Genomic DNA, 12590 nt, shown 5'->3' with positions numbered 1-12590 from the left:
ACATTGAAACATTAAAAGTTATTTCAGATAATAGAGACTGTATTGATCAAGTCATGGGGATGCGGCTCTATTTGTTGGTCGCGACTCGAGTCTGTATGTGTGTGTGCGCGTGCATGTATGTGTGTAAGCGTGTGCAAGTGCGGGTGAGACGAGGGAGCGCGAGGGCTCTTTTTAACCGAAACTGAAATAAATGTAGGATATTTTAGACATTGTCATTCTTATCCGATGTACTTAAGCAATGTCTTTGTTTTAATCGGTTATTTTGTTGTGGTAGCCTGTAGGGCTCTTACTGAAAAATAATTGCACACCTTAGAACGTCCGTAAACCAATCAGAATCAAGCATTCAACAGACCCATGATATAAGAAATAGTAATGGCGATAGTGATGCTTGTGTATTTAGCATTAAGGGACAGGGCATGAATGTGCATGTGTCCTACGGTGACTCAAGGCCTTCAGGTAGCTCGTCCTCTTTATCCCATGTAAGCATGTCCACAGCATATTTGAGGATGATGGAGAAAACATTGTATGTGCGGGCGATCATCTCAGCAGAAATATTAACCAACGGATCCTGCCAAACAAGATAGGGAGTGTGAGGTTCTCTTACCATTAAAAACAACCAGTTTATTGTTATATTAATCCTCAAATATTAAGACTTTTAAAAAGGGTTTAGACTCTTTTGACCAATGAATTTCCATGACTTTTCCATGACATTTCCAGTCGTTTGTGATTACTGGAAACCAGTTTGCTACTGAATCATTTAGAGTGATTTGAGAACCATTTCAACTAATTCATTCCATAGAACTGACTCAAATGAACGAATCACTAGGGCTGAACTTTTTGGACAAAAAAATCAAATTGCGATTATTTTGAAAAATATTGCTATTGGCGGGTTGGGACCTACACAATATTAGGCAGGTGGTTTTAATGTTGTGGCTGATATATATATATTAGGGATATGCGCTATGACTAATTTGACTGTCGTTTAAATGGAAGTTTTGTAACCGACTAGTCTAAAGAGAAACCAACCCTCAGAAAACAGTAAAAAAAATAAAAGTGTGTTTATGCGACCCATTTAAAATACTTAATCTATTCCAAATCCTAATGTATTCTAAACATGACGTGCACACAGAATAAAAGATAGTTTAACCCGTTAAGTAATCAGCACCTGTTGAAAATAACCTTCTTAATCAGCAGATTAAAAAAATGGCATACCTAGTCTAAAACAGTTATTTTCTAGGCTACTTACTCAAAAGCATAATTTTTTTGATGAGCAAAATTAACCCGTCGACATGGTCCTGTGAAAGACGGGACTTGACTCACCTGAGGCGTCTAACCTGCACTTGAAAAAGCCCGCTCAGTGGAAAAATAACATACAAGCATGCGCAGATTTAAAGACGACTCAAATGTGAAAACATCACACTTTCAAACATTTGGAAAGCCGATTCCCGCACCACCGAAGTGATTTCATAACTACTTTGTTGAGTTTGCTTGTCTAGCGATAGGACATTTTCCTGCACGTGCCGCGAGTGAAAAAGGGAAGAAGCACGCGCAGCCTGAGGTGAAATTAAACTCTGTATCTGCTCCAGATATCCTCTTTTTTTTTTTTTTTATAATATTTGTATTATTAATTCTATTTAAAATATGTAACATTAATATGACAGTAATTTAAGTGCAGCCTCTGTAGAAATATACAGCCAAACGTAAATATGCAAAAATTATAATCAGTTTAATGGGGGGAAATATTAATCGACTAGTAATTCCAGTGTCGACTAGCAGCATCAGAACTGTTTAGTCGACTAGTCTCGCACATCCCTAATATATATATATTTATATACACACACACACACACAGATTCACATTTTCTTTATATTACATCTGTTCACTATGTACCTATTTTCGTCCACTTTGTGATAGCCCACTTTTCATCATTTTTTGGAACCCAATAATAAGTTTAGAAATATTTATAAAAATATACTTTTGTATAATATTAACAACAATAATGATATTAACAATAATTATTGTTGTTATAAAACAGCACCATATTTATGTAATAATTTCTTAACTTGCATGCAGCATTGCTATGCAGTGAGGTTAAACCTAAAGGTTTTATTTTGGCGGAAACTTTTATTTTAGCGGTACATTGAAGGAAGAAATTCCTGTAAGTGGTTGATTTGGCAATGGCATTGTAATGCAGAGAAATGCTCTCATCCACTCTTCTGTCCACAAAACCCCATGTTATGAGGTTATTTAAGATTTGGATTAAAGTAACTTTTAGTGGCCAAGCGTATTTGGATTTATGCAAATGAGCAATTAGTGAATCTAGAGTGCTGTAAATTATAGTGATTTGAGCATGTGTAATACGCTACAGAGAATAGCACTGTGCACATAGTTAGAGCAGCAAGCAGTGCATGCAGACCATTTATTTATTTAATTATATATTGAGAATTCATACACATCAAATACCGTTTTGGATTTTATTTCGATTAATCGGTCAGCCCTATGAAATTCCCATGATTTTTGAGATTTTGTTTTATTTCCACAACTTTTCCAGGCCTGTAAATTACAATTGAAAAATTTCCAGATATTTCCAGGATTTTCATGACTGTGCAAACCCTATAAATAAGTTACATTATGCTAAGGTATTCTTCTATGCAATTATGAAAGTCACAGTCCTACCAAGTGGTTTTAGGAATTGAGAACAGTTTAAAAGTGCTGTAAAAACAAAATACTGGCAATGGATTAATGAGCCGATTCTTTACATTGAATCTGTCAAAAGTGCTTCCTCAAATGTACTAAAAGAATTGCTAAAGATCGCACAAAATTAAAAGTGAGAGTTCTGTGCTTTTAATCCATGACTGTAACCCATAAATCAATCTGTGCCAACAAACCCCTATAAAGTTGACTAAATTATTGTATCTTTTAGAAGATATACACATTTTAAACTTCTCTCTCCATTAGGTGGATCCCCTGGTCGCACCTACCGATGACGTAGACTAATGGCAGTAAGGTGTTAAGCAGCCAGAAATAAGTTTTCCTGAAAGTTCGCCCAGGAGAGCGGTTACAAACTAATGAAACAAATGCAAAAACACAACAATTGTTTTGGCCAGATTTTCTTCTAAATGACGTCACACAAGTTCGTCCTTCGATTTGGTAGGAAGTGTGCAGAGGTTTAGACTGTAAAGGTTTCGTACCTTCTGGAAAGAGTCACTGATATTTGGCTCGTGTTTCTGACAGTAAGGGCCCTTCTTCCAGGCCTCTGTGTCACCACAGTCACAGAAGCCTCCTCCCCCTGAGGTGGTCATCTAAAGAGAGAAGAGCACAAATACATTTACATTTAGTCATTTAGCAGATGCTTTTATCCAAAGCGACTAACAAAAGAGACAAACAGCAAGCAATTTATCATACAAAGTTTAACAACATATGCAGTACTGGACTGCAAAGTTCTCACAGTAGCTGGAGCAGTAAAGATGCTAGCACAGGACAAAGAGACAGACAAGGATTGTTTTGTTTTTTTATATATTATGTGCAGGCTAAGTGCAGTAGTAAGTGCAATTAGTGTGGGTTGGTTAAGTGCCTTTGACCTTTAAAAGAACTGTACCATGAGTTTTAACAAAACTGTTGATCAAAACACACACGACTTACTTTCTTCCGTGGAACACACAAGATGTTAAGCAGCATTTCGCCTCAGTCACCATTCACTTTGACTGTGTCTTTTTCCATACAATGAAAGTGAATGGTGACTGAGGCTAGCATTCAATCCAACACTTCCTTTTGTGTTGGGTTTGGAATAACACGTTTTTTTTTTTTTCTCCCCAATTTGGAATGCCCAATTCCCAATGTGCTCTAAGTCCTTGTGGTGGCGTAGTGACTCGCCTCAATCTGGGTGGCGGAGGACGAATCTCAGTTGCCTCCGTGTCTGAGACCATCAATCCACGCATTTTATCACATGGCTTGAGCATGTTACCGCGGAGACATAGCGCGTGGTGGCTTCACGCTATTCTCCGCGGCATCCACGCACAACTCACCACGCGCCCCACCGAGAGCGAACCACATTATGGTGACCACGAGGAGGTTACCCCCTGTGACTCTACCCTCCCTAGCAACCAGGCCAATTTGGTTGCTTAGGAGACCTGGCTGGAGTCACTCGGCATGCCCTAAATTTGAACTCACGACTCCACGGGTGGTAGTCAGCGTCTTTACCCGCTGAGCTACCCAGACCCCCCAATATATGGTTTGTAAATGAAGCCAAAATTTTCATTTTTGGGTGAACATTCTCTATAATAACATTAAAGGGAAGTGGCTACAGTGTGTTTGTGGAGACATTTTAATTTACTCTTACCCTGTAGCGATGCTCTTTGTGAACGCTGCCTAAGAAGCACTGCATACACAGCACGCAGGTTGGATCGGCCGCACACTCCCTGAGGAGAAATTACATCAAATGAAGTCACATACAGATCAACAGGTGCTCGGTTTCAAACCCTAGTGAGCTGCCGATAAAGGATATCTCAGCATCATAGGTTCACACACAACATGAAGGCTGCTCTAATGAGTCTACCCACACATTAGACAGCAAAGCACATCTCTAGAGTTTGGAACAGAGCCAGAGACACATTACATAACAGGATCATGATAATGACCAACACAATTTCTTAGCATGCAAGATATGTTTCACGCACTTCTCAAACCAGCCACACCAGATTAAACTCTCATAATAAAACCACCACAATAAAGCCGAAAAGATACACTCACTTATTAGAAACACCAGTACACCTACTTATTCATGCGATTATCTAATCAGTCAATCATGTGGCAGCAGTGCAATGCATAAAATCATGCAGATACAGGTCATGAGTTTCAGTTAATGTTCACATCAACCATCAGAATGGGGAAAACATTTGCCCAAAAAAAAAAAAAAAAAGTGAGCAGCAGTTCTATGGACGGAAACGCCTTGTTGATGACAGAGGTCAACTGAAAATGGCCAGACTGGTTCGAGCTGATAGAAAGGCTACTGTAACTCAGATAGCCCCTCTGTACAATTGTAGTGAACATAATAGCATCTCAAAATGCACAACACATTGAACCATGAGGCGGATGGGCTACAACAGCAGAAGACCACGTCGGGTTCCACTTCTGTCAGCCAATAACAGAAAACTGAGGCTGCAGTGAGCCTACCATTTATTTACCTCAGCAAAAATCCAGATTCTTCACACCAGGAAATGTTTTTCCAGTCTTAAACTGTCCAGCCTTTGTGAGCCTGTGCCCACTGGAGCCTCAGTTTTCTGTTCTTGGCTGACAGAATTGGAACCCAACGTAGTCTTCTGCTGTTGTAGCCCATCCGCCTCAAGGATCGACATGTTGTGCATTTTGAGATACTATTCTGCTCACTACAATTGTACAGAGGGGTTATCTGAATTACTGTAGCTTTTCTGTCAGCTCGAACCAGTCTGGCCATTCTCTGAAGACCTCTCTCATCAACAAGGTGTTTCCGTCCACAGAACTGCCGCTTACTGGATGTTTTTTGTTTTTGGCACCATTCTGCCTCAGCAGTTACAGAAATATTCAAACCAGCCCGTCTGACACCACCAATCATGCAATGGTCGAAATCCCTGAGATCACATTTTTTTTCCCCGTTCTGATGGTTGATGTGAACATTAACCGAAGCTCCTGACAAGTATCTTTATAATTGTATGCATTGCACTGCTGCCACACTATTGGCTGATTAGATAATCGCATGAATAAGTAGGTGTAGAGGTGTTCCTAATAAAGCGCTCGGTGAGTGTATATGCGAGTCATTTCATTTGTTTCTGTACGGAAACAAAGCAGAACTGTTTGAAATACACACTCTACTCACCTTCGGCCTCTTAGCCAGCTTACAGTGATCTAGCCTTAAGAACTGAACCTAACAGCAACCTGACCTAATTCAGCCAAAACTTCCAACGGCTGTGGGAATGCAGCGGACCCACATTATCCCAGGCCAAACTGCTACAACGACTTTAGTGTGTCAACTGCATAAACACATGGCTTAGGACGTGCACACTAGACTAAATGCTTCCCGACTTCTCTGACATCCGTTCTGTTCCAGAACCTAATGAACTGCCTGCAAAGAGGTCGTTCAACACAAACGTGTTTTTCATCCATCTGCACTGTTTTTGTATTGCTTTTCTATGTAAACGTGATAGATAGATGTCTTTGACCTTTGTGGCCTGTCTCACTGTGTTTTTAGCATCTTGCACATGACTTTCTATGGCCAAAAATATTATCATGATATTTCATATCATTCGATATTTATCACAATATACACTGGTGGACAAAAGTTTGGAATAATGTACAGATTTTGCAGTTTCGGAAGGAAATTGGTACTTATTGGTAAACTGATCACAAAGTATAGTCAGGACATTACTGATGTAAAAAACAGCACCATCACTATTTGAAAAAAAGTCATTTTTGATCAAATCTAGACAGACCCCATTTCCAGCAGCCATCACTCCAACACCTTATCCTTGAGTAATCATGCTAAATTGGTACTAGAAAATCACTTGCCATTATATCAAACACAGCTGAAAGCTATTTGGTTTGTTAAATGAAGCTTCACATTGTCTTTGTGTATGTTTTTGAGTTGCCACAGTATGCAATAGACTGGCATGTCTTAAGGTCAATATCAGGTCACAAATGGCAAAAAAAGAAACAGCTTTCTCTAGAAACTCGTCAGTCAATCATTGTTTTGAGGAATAAGGCTATACAATGCTTGTAATTGCCAAAAAACTGAAGATTTCATACAAAGGTGTACACTACAGTCTTCAAAGACAAAGGACAACTGGCTCTAACAAGGACAGAAAGAGATGTGGAAGGACCAGATGTACAACTAAACAAGAGGATAAGTACAACAGAGTCTCTAGTTTGAGAAATAGACACCTCACATGTCCTCAGCTAACAGCTTCATTGAATTCTACCCGCTCAGCACCAGTTTCATGTACAACAGTAAAGAGAAGACTCAGGGGTGCAGGCCTTATGGGAAGAATTGCAAAGAAAAAGCCACTTTTGAAACAGAAAAACAAAAAGAAAAGGTTAGAGTGGGCAAAGAAACACAGACATTGGACAACAGATAATTGGAAAAGTGTGTTATGGATCTTAACCCCATTGAGCTTTTGTGGGATCAGCTAGACTGTAAGGTGCCCGACAAGACAGCCACATCTATGGCAAGTGCTACAGGAAGTGTGGGGTGAAATGTCACCTGAGTATCTGGACAAACTGACAGCTAGAATGCCAAGGATCTGCAAAGCTGTCATTGCTGCACGTGGAGGATTTTTTTATGAGAACTTGTTTTAGAAGAAGTTGTGAACATTTATAGTAATTTTTACTAATTTTCATGTTATTAATGTCCTGACGATATACTGTGATCAGTTGAATGCCTCAAGCCAGCTAATACTTCCTAACAGGCTGATTTCGTACTGTGATTCAGTTAGCTAGTGTGCGTATAACTTTGCCGAACTGCTCGCATGTTTAGCAACACGTACCTGATCCGATCTTCTAGATATAGAACATCGGCTAAATATAAAAAAAGTTTATTATCTATATCGATTTTTATTTTATTTTTTTCAGTGAAATTTTTTTTTTTTTTTTTTTTTTTTTTTTAATCACAGGGTGATGAACAAACCAGGGGAACTATTGAAAAAATATATTTTTAATATGAATCTCTTCAATACAGATAAAGTATTGAAAAAAAAAAAATGATATATATATATATATTTTTTTTTCTTTTTCTATATATATATATATATATATATATATATATATATATATATATACTTACAATTTAAAAAATATTATTTTATCCAATATTTGTGTCTGTTGTGTATTTTATTGTGTATTAAAAGAAAAACAAATAATCACACTGGTAACACGGGCAACATGCCAATGTCAAACTCTACTGGAATCAAATGCTAGCCGAGTCACCCTTGCAAAGCGCTATTTGTGCCACATACGGAGTTGCTGTCCATGTTAAGCATTCCAAATCAGTCTTTTATGAGGTTCAAACTCGTTTCGGATGCTATAAAGACAGCAAACAAGTTTTTTTTTAAAGCACATTTTGAATTCCAAACAAAGCCATATTGAGACTCATTTTGGGTGCTGTCTACATAAGAAATAACATCCTTCTTTGGCAGGATCAAGGAGATTATAAGGTACCGATGTTCTACCTGCAGGTGTACGTTGGCTCTCCCACTTTGAAGACATGGCCACAGAGCTGTGAAGGCTGATTGCTCTGTTCCAGCTTGGCCAAGCCCACGGACGGCTCTTCCCCGCACAGGTACCACTCCAACGGGGACTGAAGCAGCAACTGGGCAAGCAGGTCCTCATTCTGTGGGTTCAGGTTGGGTCCCAGGCAGTAGATTTTGGGGACGTAGCAGGCCAAGTGCTGGTACACCTCTTTGGGCAGGTTGCTCACCTGTAGCCAATTCTGTGGACAGATGGGTAAAGTTAGAAAAACAATTGTTCAAGTCAAAGTTGATGCCTGAAAAACAGAAATAAAGCCCCTTAAGTGTTGTCATATTTTTGCACTTTAATTGGATTTTTGATTACTGCTATACAGCATGTCATCACGAAAAAGCAAATACACAGAGCCCAAAAAACCTTCAAATCGAAATTGGCAAAGTAAGCATATCAGGTGGACAAAGGTCAAGTTTGAACAGGAACGCTAGTGGTTGGGATTTCTTCGACTGTACTGCTTGCCTTCATTGCTTAAAATGTGTGTGGCCTTACTGGACAGCTTGGGAAGGGACAAGCAGAATTCACCTCAAAATATTATTTTTTTAGAACATCTCAGTTTCAGGACACCAAGCTAATTTCCATTCGTGATGGTTTATGTATGAAATAGCCATGAGGTCCCGCCTATTTTTGGATAATTAATTGAAGTAATTACATAACAAATGAAAGGTACTTCAATCTAATGTTATTATTTTATTTTGGTATGTTCTTTATTAGAATGCAAGGCAACCTGGTTAGAGAAATCCATGTTCTTTTCATTATAGGAAACAAATGTCTGCAAGAAAAATGTACAAATGCACCAATTACAATTCAACTAGCAAAGTTTGTCAAAATGATCGCTTGCCAAATGTTGTCTATAAATGCAGTACACTTGAAACACATCAGAGAACAAAGCAATAATTAGTGATCTATCTGAATTATCATGGCAAAAGGAGTGGCAGATGTTTGATTCTCCCATATATAACCTCTCCATGATTTGAAATGAAGCGCAATAACTGTCACTTAACTAACGCTTTTTTATGGGTAAAAAGACGACGCCAATTTGGTTGCTTAGGAGACCTGGCTGGAGTCACCCAGCATGCCCTGGGATTTGAACTAGCGAACTCCAGGGGTGGTAGCCATGAACCAGTTCCATTTTTTTTTAAAATACCAGAATCGTATGATCTTCGTGACTTTTGGTTCCATTAACGGTTCTGATGCGTGCAATTTTCCGCCGAAGTGGCTGGAACACCGTCCTGAAATACTCTGACAGTGTTTCTAGAAGAACATCTTTGCAGCAGAGCGGCACACATGCACGATTAACACGGGCTTTCATTGATATCGTTGTACATGCGACCTATTTGAATTTTACATGAGAATTTGCTATTTTAAAGTACCATGGAGAAGTTCAACCATCATGTGAAACGTCTGGACAACGTCGACATTCTGAACAGCACTAACAAGGGAAAGAGAAACACCTGCTCAGCACTAGCATCAGTTATAAGACTTGAAACATCTACACATCAACACCCTTACTAACATTTATCCCAGTTAACTGTAACAGAATTTTTCATTATAACAGTGGAAGTTGTAGCTAAGAAAACCGCGGATAGCACGGATAGTTGGAAACAAGTCATGGGTATGTAAGTACTTTGAATTGGATTAAACTGAAAAATAAGCTGTAATCAAACGTGATTGATGATCACTTGTGTGTGAGATGTTATTTTTTATATTATTATCTGTTTAATTTTTTTCAACATCTGAAGTACCTTATTTTGTTGTGGATGTCCCAATGTGGAAACTAAATGTGCACTTTTCAGAGAGCTAAAATTTTGGTTGCATTTGAGGGCAAAATTTTTTTAATTGATTGTGTAAAATAGGCACATAATATCGGAATATTGATCGCAGAGCCCTGAATCTAATCGTATCGCGGCAGACTTTGAAGTATCGCAAATATCAGATCGCAGGCCAAGATAATCGATATAAGATCGTATCGTGATGAAACGTCCAATTTACACCCCTAATATTAAGTTATAATACCCATAAAGGCTGCATGATGAATTGAAATAAGATTGAAATTGCCATTTTCCATGGTATGGTTGACATTTTTGTGGAATTGCCCGAATCGGAATTGATCAATTCCTTACGATTCCCATCCCCATATAGAAACTCCCAGAGGGAACTGGCTCAGTTTCCCCGTCCCCAAAAATGACTCCCTTATGCCAGAAAGGGAAATGTGATACACTGGAGAATGCTGTAATGCCACAGTACTTCACTAAGCATTAAATAATGAATAAACATAAATATTATATAATTATTTATTTAATAACAAACTGGCTTTTATATTATATTTAGCCTATATTCAATAAAACAATCGGTATTAGCCTGTAGATATCAAACGTTATAGTGAAACCATCCACTGTATTTGTCATACAAGACAAAAGGAAATAAAAGTTATAATTCGGAAAGCTTTTGTTCATGAAGGAAATACTATAATACCCTAACTGACGTCAAACAGCAACTATGATCCAGAGCCTGTCTGAACAGTTCTTTTTTTGGTACATACGGTGTTGTCACGATTACAGTGCTATGCTGAAGGCAAACAGGGATTACGTATGTACAGTAAACAGAACCTGGCACTGTCTGCGACTGTCTACATCGACCTACTAACCTGGATTTAGTACTAAAGCATATGGCCATACAATCTAGCCTCTGTAAAATAAATAAATAAACAAATCACCATGCAAGCGTTGACATAATAAATCAAATTGGAATTTTAGCAGTAAAGAACAAAAGCAGAGACTATTAATTCCATGTTTTCATGCGTATGTTAAGATATAGTCTAATATACCCAGTGTGCATTGCAGACAATACAAACCACAACATGATTAGGGTCTTGCATGTGGTTTAAAATAACAAACATCTGAGCTACTTTGGTTAAAAAATAAAAATAAAAAAAAAACAGTAATTATTTTGGGAAGTGGCATGTTTAGTTAGCAAGACAACATGGATCGGAACAAAATTACGTAGATACAATAACAAATTAATGTTTGTTTTGACAACCACTGCATTGGTAAAATAAAGTTACTAGAGTGTCAAACTCATTGCCTCCCTAAATACCTGATATTCAGTGGTAGAAACGCAGTAAACAGCTCATAATGATGCCTTTACAGCAGTAAAACTTGATTTATTACACAATTACTCAGATCGACTTGTTTGAATCCACTTATAAAAAGCGCCAGAGGAGCTGTCCACACAAATATATAAATACCTTAATATGTGAGCTAATAAAAGCATAAACTAGGCTATATTACATCAGAGTCTAGATGTGATGAACAAAGGCGGCAGCGTTGTTGTTGTTTTGTTTTTGTTTTTTTGTTGTTTTTTTTATCGCAGCCTTCTCACAAACAACAATGACAAATCTGTTTAAAAGCCCATTTCTTTGCCAGCCAAGCTTTAAGTAACACTTCAGATGCGAGAAATAAAACCTCGGAATATTTCTAATAAAGCTTGGAGATGTATTATAGAAATATAGTGAGTGTCAGGTGTGTGTTTTGCTGTTAGCGAGACAACACTGTGGGAAGCAACCCAAGCTAAGGAGCGAGAAAAAAAAAACAACAGAAATTTCACCGCGCCCGCAACGATTTTAACACCTATATACATGCAGTTCGTATGAAGAGACGCTTTCGGAAGCATTTATAAAACTGTCGCCTACCGCAGCGGTGTCTTTAGCGGAGAAATTGAGGAAGTCACTGCACAGAGCGGACGGTGCATCTCGATCAGTCTCGGCCGCCGCCATCTTTCCCTCAGTGGCCGCCAGTAGCAGCAGCAACAGCAGCAGCCGTGGTGAGGGAAGCGGAAATCAGCCGCTCGTCCCACTTCCGCCACGGAACTGGAGTTTACTTTTTAGCTGACTAATGGAAAAGTGTCGCTGTTGTTGCCCTGGTGACACGCCACTCCCTCTCACATGTGTTTTGCCAAAGCATGTGGTGCACTCAAAATTCAAATGAAAATGTTGTCATTATTTACTGACCCTCATGTCGTACCAAATTGGTATGAGAAGTTTTGAAGAATCTTCTCACAGCTCTTTCCTTACGATGGTAATTCATACAGACCACAGCTGTCAAGCTCCGAAAAAATACCATAAAAGTAGTCTGTACTACTTGTGCACTATATTCTTAGACTCGGATGGCATGAAAGCTCCGTGTGATTCATAATTCAGTGAAAATCTTCCTCTTTGCTGCAGCTGTCAAATATTGTTTCCCATTTCGCACATTTAAACTAGCGTGTGGTGTTCGGTTACAACACAAGCAAGAGCCAGTGTTGTTTTGGTGTCAATGACGTCAAAC

At 38.7% G+C, this 12590-nt stretch overlaps 1 protein-coding gene across 5 annotated transcripts in view; it reads right to left on the bottom strand.

Moving 5' to 3' along the window:
* LOC127413693 (E3 ubiquitin-protein ligase UBR2-like) overlaps positions 1–12081 on the bottom strand; it is a 61691-nt gene extending 49610 nt beyond the window's left edge. For all 5 annotated transcript variants that reach the window (XM_051651026.1, XM_051651029.1, XM_051651025.1 and 2 more), the window contains exons 1-5: positions 11957–12081; positions 8196–8455; positions 4340–4418; positions 3192–3302; positions 438–568 (exon numbers count right to left, since the gene is read on the bottom strand). In XM_051651026.1, the coding sequence (XP_051506986.1) occupies positions 438–568; positions 3192–3302; positions 4340–4418; positions 8196–8455; positions 11957–12040 (665 nt within the window). In that variant the 5' untranslated portion in view covers positions 12041–12081. The remainder of the gene's footprint in view (positions 1–437; positions 569–3191; positions 3303–4339; positions 4419–8195; positions 8456–11956) is intronic.
* Between the last annotated feature and the right edge of the window lie 509 nt (positions 12082–12590).

This window comes from Myxocyprinus asiaticus, chromosome 23 (assembly GCF_019703515.2).
Source record: "Myxocyprinus asiaticus isolate MX2 ecotype Aquarium Trade chromosome 23, UBuf_Myxa_2, whole genome shotgun sequence".
Lineage (NCBI taxonomy): Eukaryota > Metazoa > Chordata > Actinopteri > Cypriniformes > Catostomidae > Myxocyprinus > Myxocyprinus asiaticus.
Note: the sequence above shows the minus strand (reverse complement) of the source record. Positions and strands in the feature narration are given on the sequence as shown.